The sequence below is a fragment of the Salvelinus alpinus genome, chromosome 14, assembly GCF_045679555.1.
Source record: "Salvelinus alpinus chromosome 14, SLU_Salpinus.1, whole genome shotgun sequence".
Classification (NCBI taxonomy): Eukaryota; Metazoa; Chordata; class Actinopteri; order Salmoniformes; family Salmonidae; genus Salvelinus; species Salvelinus alpinus.
The window spans coordinates 25,139,194-25,161,997 of NC_092099.1; the positions used below are offsets into that span (position 1 = coordinate 25,139,194).

The 22,804-nt window shown below is 46.1% G+C and overlaps 1 protein-coding gene across 6 annotated transcripts; it reads right to left on the minus strand.

Moving 5' to 3' along the window:
* Nucleotides 1–452: 452 nt before the first annotated feature.
* Nucleotides 453–22,804, minus strand: rev1 (REV1 DNA directed polymerase). Of its 6 annotated transcripts, XR_011667770.1 has the most exons (22): nt 22,545–22,804; nt 19,519–19,587; nt 18,864–18,996; nt 14,714–14,882; nt 13,999–14,640; nt 13,037–13,860; nt 12,619–12,717; nt 7,256–7,502; nt 6,444–6,572; nt 6,124–6,278; nt 5,660–5,779; nt 5,348–5,568; nt 4,948–5,120; nt 4,320–4,836; nt 3,937–4,200; nt 3,756–3,858; nt 3,374–3,573; nt 3,125–3,275; nt 2,534–2,636; nt 2,341–2,407; nt 756–819; nt 453–599 (listed from the first exon to the last, which is right to left on the minus strand). XR_011667770.1 is itself a non-coding variant. In XM_071340935.1 (21 exons), the coding sequence occupies exons 2-21, from the start codon at nt 19,573–19,575 to the stop codon at nt 808–810; spliced, it is 4,386 nt and encodes a 1,461-aa protein (XP_071197036.1). In that variant the 5' UTR covers nt 19,576–19,587; nt 22,545–22,804; the 3' UTR covers nt 453–807. The 6 variants fall into 6 exon arrangements, 4 of the variants coding, with proteins under 4 accessions (XP_071197036.1, XP_071197038.1, XP_071197037.1 ...); XR_011667769.1 differs by having other exon boundaries at nt 756–2,407; XM_071340935.1 differs by having other exon boundaries at nt 453–819.

Below are 22,804 nucleotides of genomic sequence, written 5' to 3' on the forward strand. Positions count from 1 at the left end.
AGGACATTCATATCAGCCTCATGGTGGCGCTATAACATGCACATTTATATCTCTTGATCTGTTTGACTCGAGTGACGAAATTTGGCACACATGCTCAGGGATTGGAGTCTGGCTAATCTGCGCCATCTCAGACACCACTGACCCGATTTTGACAACTTGGGTGAATGATGCGTCTTGCCATAGAGATCCATCATTATTTACAAAAGTACACTGATTAGCCCAAGGGGGGCACTATAGAAATCAACTGTATGCATCTTAGTCACACACACATTCTCAGACACCAGTGGCCCCATTTTGACAAAACTTGGTTGAATGAGTCTTGCCATAGAGCTGTCATTTACAAAATTACACTGATTGGCCCAAGGGGAGCGCTGCATCATTTGTGAGGATGACACGTTTACTTTTACCTTGTTTAATCATCCTTTTCAAAGGATCACAACACCAATTCCAAATTAAAATCAAACATTTTACAAGTTCCAAGTTTATTATCAAGTTCTTAGAAAACATACAAATGATGTCACAGCTTCAGGTCTTCAGGCACGGGTCAGTCGTGATAGACAGGTACACTGACCAATGAGATAATTCCTTCTGGCCCTTCCCTTTTGTAGAGTTAGGGCAGATGAGAGGAAAAGTGAGTATTATACATTCACTCAGAGACCACAGCATACAAATTCTAAGGAAATAAACTCAGAATCAAAGGGTTGTCTGTCTGTCTCCTGTGTTTAGAACTACATTCATTTCCCCAGCATACTCACCGTAATATGATCATGGATCAGGTACAGTAGAAACCATTTCAAAACCACCATGTCATCCACTCTGCTGATGTCACAATGAGAGAAAACTGTCAGTTCTTTTTTTGCAACAAATGTGTGTTCTCTTGAACATTTGTATCCCGCGATGTCACAATAAGAGAACATTTAATTCTGCAATGTCACAAAAAGGTGTGACATTGTTGTGAGGTCATAAGCAAGTATTATTTAATTTGATGTCACAGAGTATTGACAGCTCATAAGGAGAGTGGGTGCCTCACAATAGCCTAAAATGGCTTCCTCTCCTCACCATCTGCACGTCACATAGTAGCTATCCAAAGCGATATAGTATTGCTTTCTCCTATATTTTCTCATCAGTGTAGTTGAAGGAGAGGAAGCCACTTCACACCATTGCAATTCTGTGTCAACCTATAAAGGTTGCATAAAAAAAGTAACATAAGCGCTTTGGCCAAATTTTGGTTTCCATCCCGTCAAACACACACCCACGATGAAAGAGCAATAGAGAGAACTAACAACAGTTAATAACACACTACTTGTAACCAATACAAGAGAAAACATAAGAATGTCTATATAGAAACATGTTTTTTTCTTTTGAAACTTAACAAGAGGTGTTGAAAACACCATTTACATGCCATAACAAGGTTCGGCACTTTTTTGCAGAGGAAAGGTACAAAAAAATTGCTTGCTTTTTAAAAACAATCTCCCAAACAGGATGTTTTGCATCTTTTTGCTACCATGTCAGTTTGCAGATACTTCGGAGGCTATGGTGGCAGAGCTTAGAGTAACAGAACGACTGGTGAAAAGCAGAGAGAGAAAAGAAACAGAGCCAGGAAAAGTGGATGTCTATGGTTTCCTTCTTTCTGCCTCCAAACCCTGGATGTCACAGAATAGGGGGGGAAGGGAGGGGGGGCAGAGTAGACCGTCGAGAAGGCAAGGAGATTCCATGGCCACCATCTCTAGGCATCAGACTGTGATATTTGGCATATTCACACACCTAATGGTCGAGTCAGCCATCACTCATGAGATTCAGTGGGTCCTGACCAACAGTGGCTACAGGAGGAGTGTTCCTGCCCCCCCCCCGGCTCATGGACGGTTGGACAGTGCGTGTCGGGCCAAGTTGATATTCAGGCTGCTGAAGTGTAGTGCAGCCGATTCCTGTGCTGTGTTCTGCTGACGCGTGTCATAATGAAGTCGAAATAGAATGCAGGTCAGTGAGAGAGAGCTTGTCATATAGATCCTATTGTTACTAATTCTATGGAGCTTGCTGAGCTGATATCACAGAACTCTTTCACTGTGATGTCATAAGATTAGAACACAGCTCCTCCCGTCAGGATTATGATGTAATAGTTTGATGATGTAGCAGTGGTACAACAAACAGAACACTGATGCAGAGTGTGTGGAGGAGCAAAACTGGATCTCAAATGGCATCCTATCCCCCACATACTAGTGCACTACTTTTGACCAATGCACTATATGGGGAATAGGGTGTGATTTGAGACTCGGCTAGAGCCTGCCGTGTCCTCTCCTATGTGATCTTCAGAGTGCTGCCGTAGGTCTGCTGTACCACCACCTGCACGTTGTCCAGGATGAAGTCAAAGGCCATGCTCCACACAGACTCCACAGACTGCTGCATCAACCTGCAATCACATAGGATACGTGAAAATAAATGAATGGGAACAGAGGAGGAAACTGAAAAGTACTAAGCTTGGCCCAGTGGTCCGTGACTGTCTAGAGGGGAGAGTTAAACCATGAGTGGACCGTACCTCTTCATGTACTTGATGACCAGGTCAAGTTTCTCCAGGTCTTTGTCCTCGATCAGATCAGTGCAGTACTTGACCACCTGCAGAATGTCCTCCTCCATGGGTTCTGAGGGCGGGGGGAAAGGACAAAGACTTGGATTTTCACACACAACCACATCAACAAACAGTCAAAAACACAACTACTACTGTATGACAGCAAACGTCCCCTAATTCCTAGAGATGGTACTGACCGACGCACTCCCCCTTCTGTACCTGAGATGGTACTGACCGACGCACTCCCCCTTCTGTAGCTGAGATGGTACTGACCGACGCACTCCCCCTTCTGTACCTGAGATGGTACTGACCGACCCACCCTCCCTTCTGTACCTGAGATGGTACTGACCGACCCACTCCCCCTTCTGTACCTGAGATGGTACTGACCGACGCACTCCCCCTTCTGTACCTGAGATGGTACTGACCAACCCACTCCCCCTTCTGTACCTGAGATGGTACTGACCGACCCACTCCCCCTTCTGTACCTGAGATGGTACTGACCGACCCACCCTCCCTTCTGTACCTGAGATGGTACTGACCGACCCACTCCCCCTTCTGTACCTGAGATGGTAGTGACCCATTCTCTGAGTAGTGTTCGGATGTCCGTGAAATCACAGGCTCCAGCCAGGGTGGGTTCAGGGCGAGGGGTGAACTTAGACAGAGTCTCTGGGACATCCTGCTTTAGGGAGGATGTGGAAGGTCCATTCTCCAGCTGGTTGAGGGTCAGTTCAGGCCAATCATTAAGCATCAGTACAAATCCATTCAGGAAAAAAATTCTAACTGACCTTGGATAAGTGTCTAGGGGCTCACCTTGAGGCCGTTGGATAGGTCCCTCGGTCTGAGCGGGTGCTGTAGGGCTTTGGCGGGGCTGTTTCCTGGTGGGTGGGGCCTCTTTAGAGGGGAGGGGCCTTTCTTAGTGGGGCTGGAGTTGGCGTTTTTCTTCTTGTAGCGCCTCTTCACCCGACCCGCTCCAACCTGCTTCAGCTGCAACAGGGGGTTCCTCTGCTCTGCTACAGAGGAAGAGGGGTTGAGAGAGGAGGGAGAACAAAGGAGGCGAGGAAAGGAGATGGAGAAATAAGGGGGTAATGCAAAGAGGGTTGAATTTGATCATTAGTCGAACGTCTACGGTTCTTTCCAGTGTATTGTATGAATATACTGTATTCTGCTCTACATCTCTGGTCTCTGGTCTTACCCATGATGATCCCTTGGGCCTGGGCGGTCTCTCTGCGGCCGTACGCTGAACGCAGTTCCTCCTGGAGCTCTCTGGGGAGCGCCGCAAACACCTCCGGGTCAACCTACAGAGAGACAGAGAGATGGAATATATTTGTGTGTAATGGGGGTATTGGCGTTAATGAGAATGTTTGTGTGTGTACCTGGGAAAAGTCAGGCAGTTCCAGTATGATGCCCGTGGAGCCAGGCTGTCCAGGCTGGTTGGGGATCTGAAGAACCAGTGTTCCTACAGGAAGGGCAGCGGGGGGAGGAGGAGAGGAGGGGGAAGAAAGAAGGGAAGAGGGGTGAGGGCTAGAGGGGCGGTGGTGTGACCCGTTGTGGGATCTCTCTGTCTCTCTGTGGGTCCAGGAGCGCTCCACCTGTTCTCTCAACTCTGCCGGCAAGGCGTCCAACACTGACCTGTCCACCTGACACACAGAAACACGTAAGGGCGCTTTCGAACTGCCGAAAACGATGCATCAAAAACATAGCCAACCCAATGGATTTTCATTGACAGCAATGTACTGGTGAACTAGGAGTGGAGAACCTGTGAAGGAGAGGGGACCTCGATGCTGAGGTTGAGGCGCGTCCGAACATGGTTAGGTGTGCGTGTAGAGGGCAGCGGCTCTTCTTTACTTGTCCCTGGGATTGGATCAGCAGGCGAAGGAGGGCGGAGAGTGGAGAAGGGGGGTGGGACTGTGGCAGAGGAACTCTTCCCCTGATTGGTGGTTGAGTCAGCAACAGGAGCATCAGCTAGCGAATCTGAAGAGAGAGCAGAGGTTGATGTATGGCTTCTTGAGGTAATCACTAACAAGATCTCACACACACACACACCTGTGTGGTTGTGTATGGCGGGAGGCCGCTGGGCCAGAAGCATGTCTCTGATGGAGCGTGTTTTAGGGCCGGAGGGGTCATGGGGGGCTGAATGGGCCCCATCAAGGAGCTGCACCTGAAGGCCCACCCCCCTCAGGTCCTGCACCTCCAGCCTCATTGCGTGGAACAGCTTGATGACCTCACTGGCTATCAGCTGACCACTGTCTGTCGACTGGGCCAGGGTCACTGACCTGAGTAGGGAGGGGACAGAGGGAGAGAGAAGAGAAGGACAGAAATGGATAAGGAAAGAGGTAAGTGAATTATGTCCCCTCAGTGTGTAACCCTGTCCATTGCTCTCTCACCTGGCCAGATTGTCACAGATGCCGTGACCACCATATTTGGATGGCTCCACCGGGGCCCCCACCTTACGCACCATGACCTTTAGGGTCAGTCTGCGCCCCCTGAGCCCCGCCCCCTGAAGACGCTTCTGCACCTCCATGGACAGGTTGGTCAGGAACGACTCCGCCTCGTCCACCTGGTGAGAGAGAATATGGAGAATTTAGAGAACGACAGAAGGAAGTAACAGAAAAGCACCTTGAGCAGTTGAAGAACATCGGTTCTACACAAAATATTCCATTCTGAACGAGTGTTCCGCCTTCTTGAATAAGCCTTGGTTCTGACCAGCATAAACCAGTTATGACCTGTGTAGAGCGGACCAAATCAAACAAGCTCTAACCACTGTAAACCAAATCTGGTCCTTACCTGTGTGAAGCGGATGTTGTAGTTCATCTCGGCCGAGACAGACTTCCTCTCCTTCTCGCTGCGTACGGGCCGGTCGTCCAGACCTCGGCAGAACCTGAAGAGGGTCTGCCCGGTGCGAGGGCCAAACTCCTTCTGCAGTTGCTGTAGAGACACCTGCTGCAGGTCCCCACACGACCTCACACCCAGAGACGCCAGCTTTGCGCCCATAGAACGGCCCACACCTGAGATTGGTGATGGGTAGAGGTGGTGAAATGCACCACCAGAAAGATGATCAGTTGCAGTGTCCACCAGGTGGTGCTGTAGTGTCCTCACCTGGCAGGCTAGTGACCGTGTGGTCCCTGATGAAGTCGTCCACTTCCTCTGACCTCAGGAGGTACTGTCCGTCCGGCTTGGCCTTCCGGGTCGCCATCCTCGCCAGCAGGATGTTGGACCCTGGAGAGGTCAGAGGTGACAGGTCACAAGTGTGACTGAGTGGGAGGGAAACTATGCTTAACAATGGCAGTCAACTCCCCTTGGTCCCCTATAAGTTCAGGGTTGCATTCAGTAGAGCACAGGCACACTGTAGCAAAACATTTTGAAGTGGAAAATGAAAAGGAGCATTTCTTATTGGACAAGCCCAGATAACAGTGAGGGACTATTTCAGTCTGTTTTCTGCCATTTGGTGCATAATAAACACAACCTAGGTAGTAGCGCCCGCTCCGTTTGCAAATGTTTCCTCCCGTTGTGCCTACAGAACGTTACCCAGGGGTGGTAGAGGAAGGCGTGGCACCACTCACCCATGCCCACCGAGGCAGTGCACCCAGTCCTCTCCCTGACATCTGTCCGGATGGCGCTGGCTAGCTCTTCAGGTGTAGCACCCAACTCAGCCAGCAGGGCAGAGCAATCCACCAACGCCTCGTCACAACTCAGAGCCTCAATGGTGTGAGTATAACTACGGGGGGGGGGGTTAAATCAATTTGTTGTTTATCAGATGATTGTGCTACGATCCTAACAAGTAACAAAGGAATCAGAATAGTCAGAGGTCATGACTAACAGCAGATGAGAGGGAGGTGAGAGAAAAAGAGATGGGAGGATCTGTAAATCCCTACATCCGTACCTGGCGAGGGTCTCGTACATAGCAAGTGCCACCTCCTTGTAAGCCTGGAAGTCATAAGGGACAGACTGCAGGGAAGGACAGAGCTGTTTGGCCTGGCCAAAAAACATCCCATTCCTCACTCCTGCCTGCCTGACGGAAGAAAAAAAAAGAAAGAAAAAAAGGAGACCAGATTACTATAGGGTAGAGGGTGTGTATGGAACCTGGCCTCGTTGGAAAGCACTTCTGACCCATCAGGAATGCACAGAGGACATTAGATAGGCACACTTCCAGATACCAAAGAATATATCCCTTTTCTCTGGAAACAATGTTAATATACTATTTTAAACTTAGTACTTAGAACAGCCAATTATATTTCCAACAACCATTTCATTTGTTTGGCTTCTTTTTGACGGCCTTAGGGTCAATTTGAGGGTTAAACTAATGCATTCTGGGAAATGTAGCATTTTCCCCATATTGAACTAAATTAAAATAATTTTATATAAATGTTGAATATTTGCACACATGTTTTTTCCTTGTTCATAAAAATAAGTGTCCTGAAAATCAAATTGTTTCAACATTATTTTATATGCATGTATATAATGACATGATTGATGTTTTATTTACAAGATGTTAATTTGTATAGACTACACCTAATTTAGAATAGAAGAATTTGAATTTCACAGAATTAAATTATATTTCCTTTAATTCAAACAATGGTGTATCATGTTTACTACTTAATTTCAAAATTCAACAAGGCATTCACAATTCAATTCTGAATTGAGCCCAACCCTGAGTGAGTATGGGTGTGAGAGTGTAGAGAGATAGAGAGTTACCTGGCCTCGTAGCTACAGGAGGCAATCTCAGCCATAGAGAGGCAAGTTGTGTCCAGGTCCACGCCATTGCCGTGGGAGACGTGACTCTCGGCCGAGGTCATTTCCTCCAGGTCCCCATCCTTCCTCTCCGAGACACCTGCATGGGAGTATTTCCTCTGGTAGTACTGCAGCTCCAGCTGGCGGTCAACACCAGGCCTCTGGGCCACTCTGCCTGGACCACGGTTACTGGTCACAGCTACTGGCTTCCCTGGGGGGGAGGAGATGGGCGGTTAGTGGGCACTGGCCAGTTAAGAACTAGATTTGAGGCATACAAATACATGAGAATGTGTGTGCGCCCGTAGGTGTGGGACTGGTACAATTACCGTATAACCGACGGTTATGCATGAAGGTCAGCATGAAAATAAAATAACTGTCATAACTCTTAAGAAAAAAAATAATGGAGGTGGAGGCCACTGTGTTCTTGGGGACCTTCAATGCTGAATATATTTTTTGGCCCTCTTCCCCAGATCTGTGCCTTGACACAATCCTGTCTCAGAGCTCTACAAACAATTCATTCGACCTCATGGCGTGATTTTTTTGGAGGGTCCCACAGTTGACAGTGCTGATATAGACAGGTGTACCTTTTCAAATCATGTCCAATCAATTGAATTTACCACAGGTGGACTCCAAGTTGTAGAAACATCTCAAGGATGATCAATGGAAACAGGATGCACCTGAGCTCAGTTTTGAGTCTCATAGCAAAGGGTCTGAATACTTTTTTTCTCTCTCATCAAAACACATATGGAATCATGTAGTAACCAAACAAAGTGTTAAACAAAACATATTTGATATTTTAGATTCTTTAGTATCCATTCTTTGCTAAAAGTGTGCAAAGCTGTCATCAAGGCACTTTTTTGGTTACTACATGATTCCATATGTGTTATTTCATAGTTTAGATGTCTTCACTATTATTATACAATGTAGAAAACAGTAAAAATAAAGAAAAACCCTGGAATGAGTAGGTGTGTCTAAACTTTTGACTGGTACTGAGATATATAAACTGGGTGGGTTCTAGCCCTGAATGCTGACTGGCTGAAAACCGTGGTATATCAGACCGTATTACAAAGGTATGACAAAACATTTATTTGTAATTCTCTAATTACATTGGTAACCAGTTTATAATAGTAATAAGGCACCTTGGGGGTTTGTGAGACATGGCCAAAATACCACAGCTAAGAACAGCCCTTAGCCGTGGTATATTGGCCACATCTCCTCGGGCATTATTGCATATATATATATATATATATATATATATATATATATATATATATATATATATATATATATATATATATATATATATATATACACTGCTCAAAAAAATAAAGGGAACACTAAAATAACACATCCTAGATCTGAATGAATGAAGTATTCTTATTAAATACTTTTTTCTTTACATAGTTGAATGTGCTGACAACAAAATCACACAAAAATTATCAATGGAAATCAAATTTATCAACCCATGGAGGTCTGGATTTGGAGTCACACTCAAAATTAAAGTGGAAAACCACACTACAGGCTGATCCAACTTTGATGTAATGTCCTTAAAACAAGTCAAAATGAGGCTCAGTAGTGTGTGTGGTCTCCACGTGCCTGTATGACCTCCCTACAATGCCTGGGCATGCTCCTGATGAGGTGGCGGATGGTCTCCTGAGGGATCTCCTCCCAGACCTGGACTAAAGCATCCGCCAACTCCTGGACAGTCTGTGGTGCAACGTGGCGTTGGTGGATGGAGCGAGACATGATGTCCTAGATGTGCTCAATTGGATTCAGGTCTGGGGAACGGGCGGGCCAGTCTATAGCATCAATGCCTTCCTCTTACAGGAACTGCTGACACACTCCAGCCACATGAGGTCTAGCATTGTCTTGGATTAGGAGGAACCCAGGGCCAACCGCACTAGCAAGGGGTCTGAGGATCTCATCTCGGTACCTAATGGCAGTCAGGCTACCTCTGGCGAGCACATGGAGGGCTGTGCGGCCCCCCAAAGAAATGCCACCCCACACCATGACTGACCCACCGCCAAACCGGTCATGCTGGAGGATGTTGCAGGCAGCAGAACGTTCTCCACGGCGTCTCCAGACTCTGTCACGTCTGTCACATGTGCTCATGTGCTCAGTGTGAACCTGCTTTCATCTGTGAAGAGCACAGGGCGCCAGTGGCGAATTTGCCAATCTTGGTGTTCTCTGGCAAATGCCAAACGTCCTGCACGGTGTTGGGCTGTAAGCACAACCCCCACCTGTGGACGTCGGGCCCTCATACCACCCTCATGGAGTCTGTTTCTGACCGTTTGAGCAGACATGCACATTTGTGGCCTGCTGGAGGTCATTTTGCAGGGCTCTGGTAGTGCTCCTCCTGGCACAAAGGCGGAGGTAGCGGTCCTGCTGCTGGGTTGTTGCACTCCTACGGCCTCCTCCACGTCTCCTGATGTACTGGCCTGTCTCCTGGTAGCGCCTCCATGCTCTGGACACTACGCTGACAGACACAGCAAACCTTTTTGCCACAGCTCGCATTGATGTGCCATCCTGGATGAACTGCACTACCTGAGCCACTTGTGTGGGTTGTAGACTCAGTCTCATGCTACCACTAGAGTGAAAGCACCGCCAGCATTCAAAAGTGACCAAAACATCAGCCAGGAAGCATAGGAACTGAGAAGTGGTCTGTGGTCACCACCTGCAGAACCACTCCTTTATTGGGGGTGTCTTGCTAATTCCCTATAATTTCCACCTTTTGTCTATTCCATTTGCACAACAGCATGTGAAATTTATTGTCAATCAGTGTTGCTTCCTAAGTGGACAGTTTGATTTCACAGAAGTGTGATTGACTTGGAGTTACATTGTGTTGTTTAAGTGTTCCCTTTATTTTTTTGAGCAGTATATATATATATATATATATATATATATATATATATATATATATATATATATATATATATATATATATATATATATATATATGGGCTTTTCTCCCAATTCTTATGGAGACTCTTCGGGTAGGCTCGCTTAATATAAATGGCGCCAGAGATGCGGGAAAGAGGAGTCTGTTGGGTGAATACACTACCATTCAAAAGTTTTTTGCAACGCCATGCCATACACTGTGGACGGCGCTTACTTGGAGCCAATTTCCTCCTACAACAGGACAATGACCCAAAGCACAGCTCCAAACTATGCAATAACTATTTAGGGAAGAAGCAGTCAGCTGGTATTCTGTCTTTGATGGAGTGACCAGCACAGTCACCGGATCACAACCCTATTGAGCTGTTGTGGGAGCAGCTTGACCATATGGTACGTAAGAAGTGCCCATCAAGCCAATCCAACTTGTGGGAGGTGCTTCAGGAAGCATGGGGTGAAATCTCTTCAGATTACCTCAACAAATTGACAACTAGAATGCCAAAGGTCTGCAAGGCTGTAATTGCTGAAAATGGAGGATTCTTTGACGAAAGCAAAGTTTGAAGGACACAATTATTATTTAAATTAAAAATCATTATTTATAACCTTGTCAACATCTTGACTATATTTCCTATTCATTTTGCAACTCATTTCATGTAGGTTTCCATGGAAAACAAGGACATTTCTAAGTGACCCCAAACTTTTGAACGGTAGTGTGTGTGTGTGTGTGTGTGATATATATACACACACACACAGTTGAAGTTGGAAGTTTACATACACCATAGCCAAATACATTTAAAAACTCAGCTTTCACAATTTATGACATTTAATCCTAGTAAAAATTCCCTGTTTTAGATCAGTTAGGATCACCACTATTTTAAGAATGTGAAATGTCAGAATAATAGTAGAGAGAATGATTTATTTCAGCTTTTATTTCTTTCATCACATTCACAGTGGGTCAGAAGTTTACATGCACTCAATTAGTATTTGGTAGCATTGCCTTTAAATTTTTTTAACTTGGGTCAAACGTTTCAGGTAGCCCTTCCACAATAAGTTGGGTGAATTTGGCCCATTCCTCCTGACAGAGCTGGTGTAACAGTCAGGTTTGTAGGCCTCCTTGCTCGCACACGCTTTTTCAGTTCTGCCCACACATTTTCTATGGTATTGAGGTCAGGGCTTTGTGTTGGCCACTCCAATACCTTGACTTTGTTGTCCTTAAGCCATTTTGCCACAACTTTGAAAGTATGCTTGGGGTCATTGTCCATTTGGAAGACCCATTTGCGACCAAGCTTTAACTTCCTGACATGTCTTGAGATGTTGCTTCATTATATCCACATAATTTTCCTCCTCATGATGCCATCTATTTTGTGAAGTGCACCAGTCACTCATGCAGCAAAGCACCCCCACAGCATGATGCTGCAACCCCCGTGCTTCACGGTTGGGATGGTGTTCTTCGGCTTGCAAGCCTCCCCCTTTTTCCTCCAAACATAATGATGGTCAATATGGCCAAACAGTTCTATTTGGTTCATCAGACCAGAGGACATTTCTCCAAAAAGTACGATCTTTGTCCCCATGTGCAGTTGCAAACCGTAGTCTGGCTTTTTTATGGCAGTTTTGGAGCAGTGGATTCTTCCTTGCTGAGCGGCCTTTCAGGTTATATGAATATAGGACTTGTTTTACTGTGGATATAGATACTTTTGTACCCATTTCCTCCAGCATCTTCACAAGGTCCTTTGCTGCTGTTCTGGGATTGATTTGCACTTTTCGCACCAAAATACGTTCATCTCTAGGAGACAGAACGCGTCTCCTTCCTGAGCTGTATGACGGCTGCGTGGTCCCATGGTGTTTATACTTGCGTACTATTGTTTGTACAGAGGAACGTGGTACCTTCAGGCATTTGGAAATTGGCTAATTTCTTTTGATTTCCCCATGATGTCAAGCAAAGAGGCACTGAGTTTGAAGGTAGGCCTTGAAATACATCCACAGGTACACCTCCAATTGACTCAAATTATGTAAATTAGCCTATCAGAAGCTTCTAAAGCCATGACATCATTTTCTGGAATTTTCCAAGCTGTTTAAAGGCACAGTCAACCTAGTGTATGTAATCTTCTGACCCACTGGAATTGTTATACAGGGAATTATAAGTGAAATAATCTGTCTGTAAACAATTGTTGGAAAGATTACTTGTGTCATGCACAAAGTAGATGTCCTAACCGACTTGCCAAAACTATGGTTTGTTAACAAGAAATTTGTGGAGTGGTTGAAAAATGAGTTTTAATGACTCCAACCTAAGTGTATGTAAACTTCCGACTTCAACTGTATGTATGTATGTATATTTTGTGCTATTCAAACAGTTATTACGGTGATCCAAAATAACTGTCATCCAAAATTCCATGACCGTCACGGCCCTGTGTGTGTGTGTGTGTGAGCGTGCATGCCTTTGAGGTCGGGCCTGTGTCTGATCCCCACAGAGACAAAGAAACAGTCCATGTCCACATGCAGGATACAGGACTGAGGGCCAGGAGCAGCTGACGAACCTGAACAACAAACACACAGACAGACAAATCAGGAGAGAGACAGACTTGTAACATACACAGAATAAGAGACACACACACACTAACATGTACAGACAGAAGTAAATGTACACACAGCTACTCCTGTAATAAGGTTAGCAAAACGCGGCACACTCAGAGACTCACCCTTCCATTAAACCCTGACGACATTAACAACATGCAGAATGTTTCCACTGACATTTGAGAGAGACATGACTGGACTGAGAAATCAGAATTCACATGCCATCAGACAGAGACCACCCAATCCAATCCATCCCTTCCAAACACCACTCCTCTTCCTTACCCTCTCTCCTCTGGCGTTTGAGCCTGTCTCTCCCGGGGAATGTGGCGCCCCCTGTGGACCTCCTCCTGCTCTGCAGCGTGTTGACATACTCAGAGAACTCACTCCTCCACGTGGAGATGTGATGTAGACGAGAGTGGGAGTAGAACTCTGAGATGATCCCCCCTGTCTTCGCCAGTGCTGATTGGTGGTCGCTGTCTGGAGGGGCGGGATTTGAGGGAATAGCTGATAAGTTGTTGGTTTCAAGAGGGGCGGGGTTAGGAGTAAAGGCATTGTGGTGACTGCCATTCAGACGGACAGGGGAAGGGGAGCGGTTTGGGTTATCAAGGGGGAGGGGTTTCTCAGGAGGGGAATCTGATTGACGGGGCTTCGGAGGTGGGAGAATGAGGGGGCGGGACGCCAAGGCAGCCGTCGCCTCCTGATAGGTGGGCGGCGGGGGTTTGAGTCTCTGTTCATTGGCCAGTTGTTCGTGGTGTCTGTGGTGAGACACAGGGGGAGGGGTTGGGTTCCTGGGGGGGCTGTTGAGAAGTTTGGGGGGGTCAGATTTCAAAGGGGAGTTGGATAGGGGGCTGGCAGGATGCAGGGACCCAGACCCCCCCGTGGACTTCCTGTCAGGGTTCAGGGGGGTGTCTGTGGGTCGTGTGGGGTTGGGGGAGAGATCCAGAGGCTTTAAGGCACCATTCACAGGGTGGGCGTGACCATTGGTCAGAGGGGGGTCCGTTGCCCCTCTGGTGGGTCTGACAGGACAGGGGTCCTCACCGCCCCCCTCTTGCACCCAGTTTATTTGGGCGGTCCTCGTCTTGTCATAGGTCAGTAATGATCCGTTTCTATAGGACAGAGAGAGAAGTGGGAATTTAGAATCACAACTTGGAACCAATGTTCTTTATGTGGACCCTACTTTTGTATGTTATTATGCCAGCACCAATATACATATATCAATACACACATACACAAAACACACTCACAGTCTGAAGTCCAGATCCCGGTAGCTGTGCTGGAGGTGGTTGGAGAAGGAGAGGCTGGACTGAGGTTGTGCGTGCCCAGGTTTAGAGTGCTCATGGCTGGGGTGAGCTGGGACGGGACCGGGGGTCTGTGAGTGGGTGTCGGCTGGAGCAAGAGGCCGGATGCAGCCTGGCTTGGGCTGCCCTTGGCTGGGTGGGTGGTGGGGGATGTGTCCTGGGTCAGAGTAGAGGTGATTGGAGGAGTAGGGGCTGAGAAAGCAGTGTCCTGGGCTAAAGTGTCTGGACTGAGGGTTGAGGTGACTGGGGAGGGGGAGCGAGTGGCTGGGCTGGGGGTTGAGGTCGCCAGCTAGCGGGTTATACTGGTTGGGCTGGTCGAGGAGATTGTCTATGTGTACATGACTGTGGCTGGATGTAGGAGTGTGGTGGCTAGATAGGGGCTTCCCAAGGCTGGGGGCTGGGTTGTTGAGGCCAGGTATGAGGTTATTGAGGCTGGGTACAGGGAGGCTGTGGCTGGGTTGGGTTTGCCCATGGCTGGATCCTGCAGCCTCCTGGCCCTGGCGAACACACACACTGGGGAAGCTCAGGCCTTTTTGCTTGGCATAGAGCTGGTACTGCAGGTAGGACAGGAGATGGCCAGCCTTGATACTGAAGGTGGGAAAGAGGAAGGTTTAAACACTATACGTAGGTTACATTACACAACACACAACACTACACCCACCTGTCAGTGATCCACTCCGGCCGGACCACCTTCTGGTCCCTCAGCTCCTGTATCTTGCTGTTGGGCAGGTTGGTGGCGATTATGTGGGTTGTCTTGGAGCGGGAATAGTACATGTGAAACTGACCCCCATGCAGCATCATCAGCCTGCGCAGCTCGTCTGCACTGGGGTCTAGGTATAGAAATAATAAATAGAAGAATTGGACGAGCACTGATATCCACATTCTACTCTTTATAATCCTATGCTCACACACACAGTCAAAAGCCAGAGAGGAAGAACAGGAACAGACATCAAAGAGCGGGGTAAAGCATACACACACATTTAGTACCAGTCAAAAGTTTGGAAACACCTACTCATTCAAGGGTTTTTCTTTATTTGTACTATTTTCTACATTGTAGAATACTAGTGAAGACATCAAAACTATGAATAACACATATGGAATCATGTAGTAACCCCCCCCCCCCCCAAAAGTGTTAAACAAATTAAAATATATTTTGTATTTGAGATTCTTCAAAGTAGCCACCCTTTGCCTTGATGACAACTTTGCACACTCTTGGCATTCTCTCAACCTGCTTTGAGGTAGTCACCTGGAATGCATTTCAATTAACAGGTGTGCCTTGCTAAAAGTACATTTGTGGAATTTCTTTCCTTCTTAATGCGTTTGAGCCAATCAGAAGATGGTCTTTTACCAAATAGGGCTAAGTCCATATTATGGCAAGAACAGCTTAAATAAGCAAAGAGAAAAGACAGTTCATCATTACTTTAAGGTCAATTATCAAAATTTCAAGAACTTTCAAAGTTTCTTCAAGTGCAGTCGCAAAAACCATCAAGCGCTATGATGAAACTGGCTCTCATGAGGACCGCCACAGGAAGGGAAGACCCAGAGTTATCTCTGCTGCAGTCTGCTGTCCCCACATGCTTCAAGATGGCCACCATTGTTCCTGTACCTAAGAAGGCAAAGATAACTGAACTAAATGACTATCGCCCCGTAGAACTCACTTCTGTCATCATGAAGTGCTTTGCGATACTAGTCAATGATCATGTCACCTCCACCTTACTTGTCACCCTAGACCCATTTCAATTTGCTTATCGTCCTAATAGATGCACAAACGATGCAATCGCCATCACACAGCACACTGCCCTATCCCATTTGGACAAGAGGAATACCTATGTAAGAATGCTGTTCATTGACGATAGCTCAGCATTCAACACCATAGTACCCTCCAAGCTCATCATTAAGCTTGAGGCCCTGGGTCTGAACCCCACCTTGTGTAACTGGGCCCTGGACTCCTGACGGGCCACCCCCAAGTGGTGAAGGTAGGAAACAACACCACATCGTTGATCCTCAACACATGGGGCCCCACAAGGGTGCATGCTTCACCCCCTCCTGTACTCCCTGTTCACCCATGACGGCGTGGCCATGCACTCCTCCAACTCAATCATCAAGTTTGCAGACGACACCACAGTAGTAGGCTTGATTACCAACAATGATGAGACAGCCTACAGGGAGGAGGTGAGGGCTCTGGGAGGTTGGTGCCAGGAAAATAACCTCCCTCTCTCAACGTCAACAAAAAAAAGGAGGTGATCGTGGTCTTCAGGAAACAGCAGAGGGAGCACCTCCCTATCCACATCGACGGGACCGCTGTGGAGAAGGTGGAAAGCTTCAAGTTCCTCTGTGTACACATCCCTGACGATCTGAAATGGTCCATCCACACAGACAGCGTGGTGAAGAAGGCGAAACAGCGCCTCTTCAACCTCAGGAGGCTACAGAAATTTGTCTTGGCACCTAAAACCCGCACAAACTTTTACAGATGCACAATTGAGAGCATCCTGTCAGGCTGTATCACTGCCTGGTATGGCAACTGCACCACCCACAACCGCAGGGCTCTCCAACGCATCACCGGCAGCAAACTACCTGCCCTTTAGGACACCTAGAGCACCCGATGTCACAGAAAGGACAAAAAGATCATCAAGGACAACAACCACCCGAGCCACTTCCTGTTCACCCCGCTATCATCCAGAATGCAATGTCAGTAGAGGTGCATCAATGCTGTTACCGAGAGACTGAAAAACAGCTTATATCTCAATGTCATCAGACTGTTAAATAGCCATCATATGCACATTAGAGGCTGCTGCCCTATATACATAGACTTGAAATCACTGGCCACTTTAATATTACTCATCTCATGTATATACTGTATTCTATTCTACTGTATCTTAGTCTATGCCCCTCTGACATTGCTCGTCCATATATTTTTAATTCCATTCCTTTACTTAGATGTGTGCATTGTTGTGAAATTGTTAGATATTACTGCACTGTTGGATTTTGCTACACCCGCAATAACATCTGCTAAACACGTGTATGTGACCAATAAGATTTGAAAGAGATGTTACCAGCCTCAGAAATTGCAGCCCAAAAAAATGCTTCACTGAGTTCAAGTAACAGACACATCAACATCAACTGACTCGTGAATCAGGCCTTCATGGTCAAATTGCTGCAAAGAAAACACTACTAAATGACACCAATAAGAAGAGACTTGCTTGGGCTTATAAAACACGAGCAATGGACATTAGACCGGTGGAAATCTGTCCTTTGGTCTGATGAGTCCAAATGTGATATTTTTGGTTCCAACCGCCTTGTCTTTGTGAGACGCAGAGTAGGTGAACAGATGATCTCCGCATGTGTGGTTCCCACCGTGAAGCATGGAGGTGGCGGTGTGATGGTGCTTTGATGGTGACACTGTCAGTGATTTATTTAGAATTCAAGGCACACTTAATAAGGATGACTACCACAGCATTCTGCAGCGATACGCCATCCCATATGGTTTGCGCTTAGTGGGACTATCATTTGTTTTTCAACAGCACAATGACCCAATAGACATCCAGGCTGTGTAAGGGCTATTTGACCAAGAAGGAGAGTGATGGAGTGCTGCATCAGATGACCTGGCCCCCACAGTCACCCAACCTTTTGGGTTACATGATTACATAATTTTGATGTCTTCGCTATTACTCTACCATGTAGAAAATAGTAAAAATAAAGAGAAACCCTTGAATGAGTAGGTAGAGAGAGGAGATTATTTCCATGTACTCCCCTGTGATATTCATAGAAATCATTTACATATCCAATTTAGATTTCCTGTAGGTGAAGAGAAAGAGGAGATAGAAGACAGACAAATACAAAAGCTAAATGAGGGGAAAGAGTGAAAGGTGGAAAGAGTAATGAGAGAAGAAATGGGGTAAAAATGGAAAAGTGGAGATAAGAGGGGGAAAGAGAAAATAATGAAAGATAGAGATTGGGATAGAAGGAGAGAAGGGAAGGCAGTGTGGGAAAATAGAGTAAAGAGGTAGAACGTGTCGACCGCACAGCAATCCCAACAAAGCCTTCTATGGCTTACCTAACAACTGAACCCGTCTATTGTACGGTCCACGCGCACAAAGTCCATACACTGCAGTTACAGACCCGCCCAGTCTTTCTAGAGAAATATTTGCAATCAAAGTAAAATTGCTTAGAAAGTATAAATGGGTTACTAGCTCCATTAAAGCATTAAGGACTGTATTTAGTATCCATAGAAGGGATAAGGATAGAATCAAATGGGAGAAGGAGTGGGTATGGTGTCTGGGAACATCCCAGACAGTTAGGAACAGTTTGGGTATAAATTATGACGACATTTTGTGACGTTTTTGTTTATTTTGATCTTCAGAAGGGTTATTTCTGGCAGTTCATGCACACAGAAAATTATCGAGGAAAGCTGAAGTCGGTAGCCAAGTCTACGCCCCTTTGACGGTGATTGGTCAACCGAAGGGATTCTTCAATTAAGTGTTTGTTGTCAATCAATGAGATGTGCATGAAAACGAAGCCTATTTTTCCACTTGAGAAATACTGCACCAAACATCTTAGTTAGATGTAAAATTGTGCGACTAAGATCTCTGCAAAAATATCAAAATAAATGACAGATTTCTTGATTTATCTTAGATTAATTTGGACTATTTTGAGGAAATGTATGCTTGCTACAGCATCTCAAGATGAACAAACAGTACTATTGCCGCTTTGTCTCATTTTTCAAGCGAAGGTCTTTTAAGGGAGTATGCGAGCACACTCGTTCGGGTCACCTAGCCAGACCATGCTGACGCCTTAATGGCCATGTGTCTCACCTGTGTATCCGTTGACATAGATGGCCACCCCAGTGAAGATGCTAGAGCAGGCTCCATCTTTCTGTTTCTCTCTGGGGGCGTCCATCTTAAACTGCTCATCCAGCTTGGACACCTTAGCAGCCATGTAGCCACCCTACACACACATTTTACATTTAAAATCCTTTAGCAGATGCTCATATCTAGAGCAACTTACAGGAACAATTAAGGTGAAGTGCCTTGCTCAAGGGCACAGACAAATTTTTCACCTGGTCGGTTGCTAGCCCAACGCTCTTAACCGCTAGGCTACATGCCGCCGGTACACACACACACATTTTAGAATTTGAAACAAGAAACCATGATATTCTCTCTGCAGACTGATAGTCATACATGCAACAGGGCTCCAGGCGAAGTCAATGAAGTGCCAAATTAAGGAGGAAAACCTGGGCCGGCTTATCATGCATGACATATACAGAGTACTACTATAAAATCCTTAGCCTCTCCTTTCTCATCAGCAGTCATAAGTATACATAATCACACAGGTATCAACCTAAGTTGTTTGCACAATCCATTATGCACTAGCAGTACCATATTATCCCACTGAGCTAAAGTGAGCCAATGTAACGGACAATGCCACGCTCATGGGTCTCCATGGCAACGGAAACAGGAAGTTACTCACCCTGGAAGCCCAACCGTTGTCATCCCTGTCCCTCTTCCTCCGCCCATCTCGACTCATACTGAGAAACACCTGGGAGAGGAAAATAGTCTGTTTTAGGTAGCCATATCTATGACGATGAGTCAGTCCGTGTAAGAGAACCCACACCCCACACAGATACACACACTCTTTGTTATCAGGTGTTTAGGTGATCGATCAGCCAACTTCAGTACACTAATTAGGCTTGTATTGTAATTAGTGGTCGATACAGGGAGATTTACATCAGGCCCCGCTCTAGAAGAACAGTACAACAGTGTGTGTGGGAAAGTGTGGTGACCAATGCTTACTTACCATATAAATTTGACCTTCCTTGGTCTGTCATTTTGACCCTCAAAATACACACTCTAGAACATTTTATTTTTCTCACACTTGATGCTCTCCCCTCTCTCACCCTATATCCTGTGGGTGCCTCCATCTCAGATGGTGTGATTATGATGAAACAATCCTCATCCTCTCTTTCTTATTACATTTTAATTATCCGTCTGAACCCTTCAATTCTGGCCTTGAGAATTGTAGCTCTCATCTCAAAACAGATTTATCTTCAAACCCCCTCCTATTGGGCTTTCTGAGTTCAATCCATCAGACTGTTGTCCAACTTGACACGAGGAGGGTGTTTCCTAGCTCAAGGAGATCAACAACTTTTGATTTTGGAGTGTACTCTCCCTTTACCACGGACCCTAGCCTCAGTCTGTGACCCATGTCTCAACCGGAGGGAGTGGCCCACTAAGCCTATTAGTCCTAATATAGGCCCTGAGAGAGGGAGCCTGAACACCCCCCATTAAGAAACACAAAGCAGAGAAAGGCACATCTGTTGAATGAATAGGCAGACACAGTCAGGTTTGACACTGATTGTCTGTGTTCCCAATCTGCTCATCACCTGTAGCTGGCTGCCATGATTGCAGCGTGTGACTTATATCCTGCCAGGGCCAGGTGCTCCAATCATGCAAATGAGCATGAGCAGGAAGAACACACTCAGGTCAGTTCAAAGGGAGGTGACATCAAACATTGGGAGAATCTCATTTGCATACTCCTCGCATCCTCACCTTCTCAAAAGCCACTGGATGACAAAACCCAGAGGTCCCAACCCTTTGCCCTTCTCCTCCAATGGGATTTTGAGAAGGAGGCGAGAGGACGTAAGGAGTATGCAATTGAAATTCTCCCAAGAAAGAGAAAATGAAGGAAGCCGAATGAAAAAAAAATAAAAAATAATTCGGAAAATTACATCAGAAAATTACATCGGCAGATAACCTATACGGAGTAGAAAGCAGTACGGAAGAGGTGGAGATATGGGGTTAAATCTAAGCCTACATCCCATCCATGGACAGGTAGTCAGACAAAGCATCTGAGAAAGATTGACTATCCTACGCCTGTCTGTCTTTTTATTCTAGCCCTGCAATATTTGCTGGGTTAGGATCAGCTTTATCTGGCGCTGTTATGACCTTTAACATTATGAGCTAAAAATACACCTGTCTCCAGAACAGTTCGAACAGGCCTCCCACTGTATTACTACTATCTGACTCTGCAGCAGCATATAAGCAGTGGGGATGGCTGGACCATAGAGATAGATAGAGGACTCATCTTTGTATCTGTGCCATTATAGTGTTTGTGACAGCTTGGACAGCGCCATTGAGGTTCCATTTTGAAGTAGTACATTTTCTTCTTCAAGATTGTCTGATCGTGCCTAATGACATCACTCCAACAGGGTCACCAGGAGGGATCAGCTAATAAAGTCCCACCCAGTTGACTACATTACAATAGTGGAAGCCCTCAATGGTGCTGCCCATGCTAACACAGCCTTTTGGCCACTAGAGGGCTCTATCATTCTCTATGGGCTGGACACCTGCCAGACCGTCTGTCCTGCTGTGCCACGCTCAAATGAGTCCCCACAGAAACACAAATGGCCCACAGCTGGTGGACTGCAGGTGTCACAGTGTAACCTGGCTCCAAAGTATTGTGGTACAAGAGGGCCAAATTGGTTCCTGCCTCCAGGAAGGAGTCCATCTTAAGTCAACTTCAAGGGCTGGTACCAAGAATTCCTCAGAGGCATAGACAGTTAGATATGAGAGAGATGCTGGGGGGTGAGAGGGGACAGAGAATGTACTTACTAAAGCAGGCAGTCAGAGCAATTATTACTTATTTCCATTACTCCGAAAATCTAAATGAGTACAAAGAGCAGAGCAGCAGACACCAGTCTAACTGCAGCCTTTTTTTGTAAGAAGGCTGTTATGGAGCATGCTTTGTACAGTGCCTCCACTGCTATCCTCGCTGACTCTACTTACTGGACTGAAAATTCTAAAGTAAGCAGGTTGCAGGAGTCATGCTTGCTGGAGTTGGCTACAGGTCTAACTAGCCCCCCTCCCTGCTCCCTCCCTCCTCGAGAAGAACACAAACAAAGATTTGTGGTCGACCTGCATGGCGAGCACTGCCTGGACACACGAATGGGCTTGATTTTACTTTATGCTTGATTTTTACTTTAAACTAGATATAGCTATGCATACGGACTAGCATTGACGATTTACTAAATGAAAAGACAGCTGACCCCAACCACGTCCACTATGTGTGTAGCTAAGCTTGTTAGCTAGATCCACGCCTGATTCTGTGTGGGAAATGTATCGCTTGCTTCGTCATGTCTGTCAGCTAGTGTGGTCCCATGTGATTTTGACTACCACAGACCTAAAAAGCTCAACTAGCCACGTTACTCTCGAATGAAGACTGTCAAAAACGGCAAGCAGAAAGACAGATATTATGCAAATCAAGCTAGCTGCAGAGTTAGCTGGTAAATAACAAATGTAACCGAATGAATCGTGTCGCAGCGCTACAGAGTATAATTGCACAGATTCTGTGTGCAGTGAGGGAGGACACGTTGTTTGTCGAAATTATGTTACATAATTGTCCAACATAGAATAAACAGTAGGTGCACGAGTGTGTGCTACAAAGTGTCCACACTGTACTGTTCCCATTGTAAAAGCGGAAGTCACTTTGCTACTCACCTTCTCTCTTTTACTGACTTGATCTTGCGCTGAAATCAAACAGCTAAATGTTGTTTTCGCAGGCTGGATCCTTCTTCTAAAAGGGTCTATGCGGTGGAGTTCTTCCCTATTTTGAGTTTAGTGTAACTGTTGTGGTCTTCCTATTTTGACATGCTCTTGAATAATCTCCGATCACCTTTCTCCGTGTGCTCTCCATTTTCAGCAGCCCGTCTGCTTTTTCTCTCTACCTCCCTTCTCTCCCTCTCTCAACTCCCTGGCTC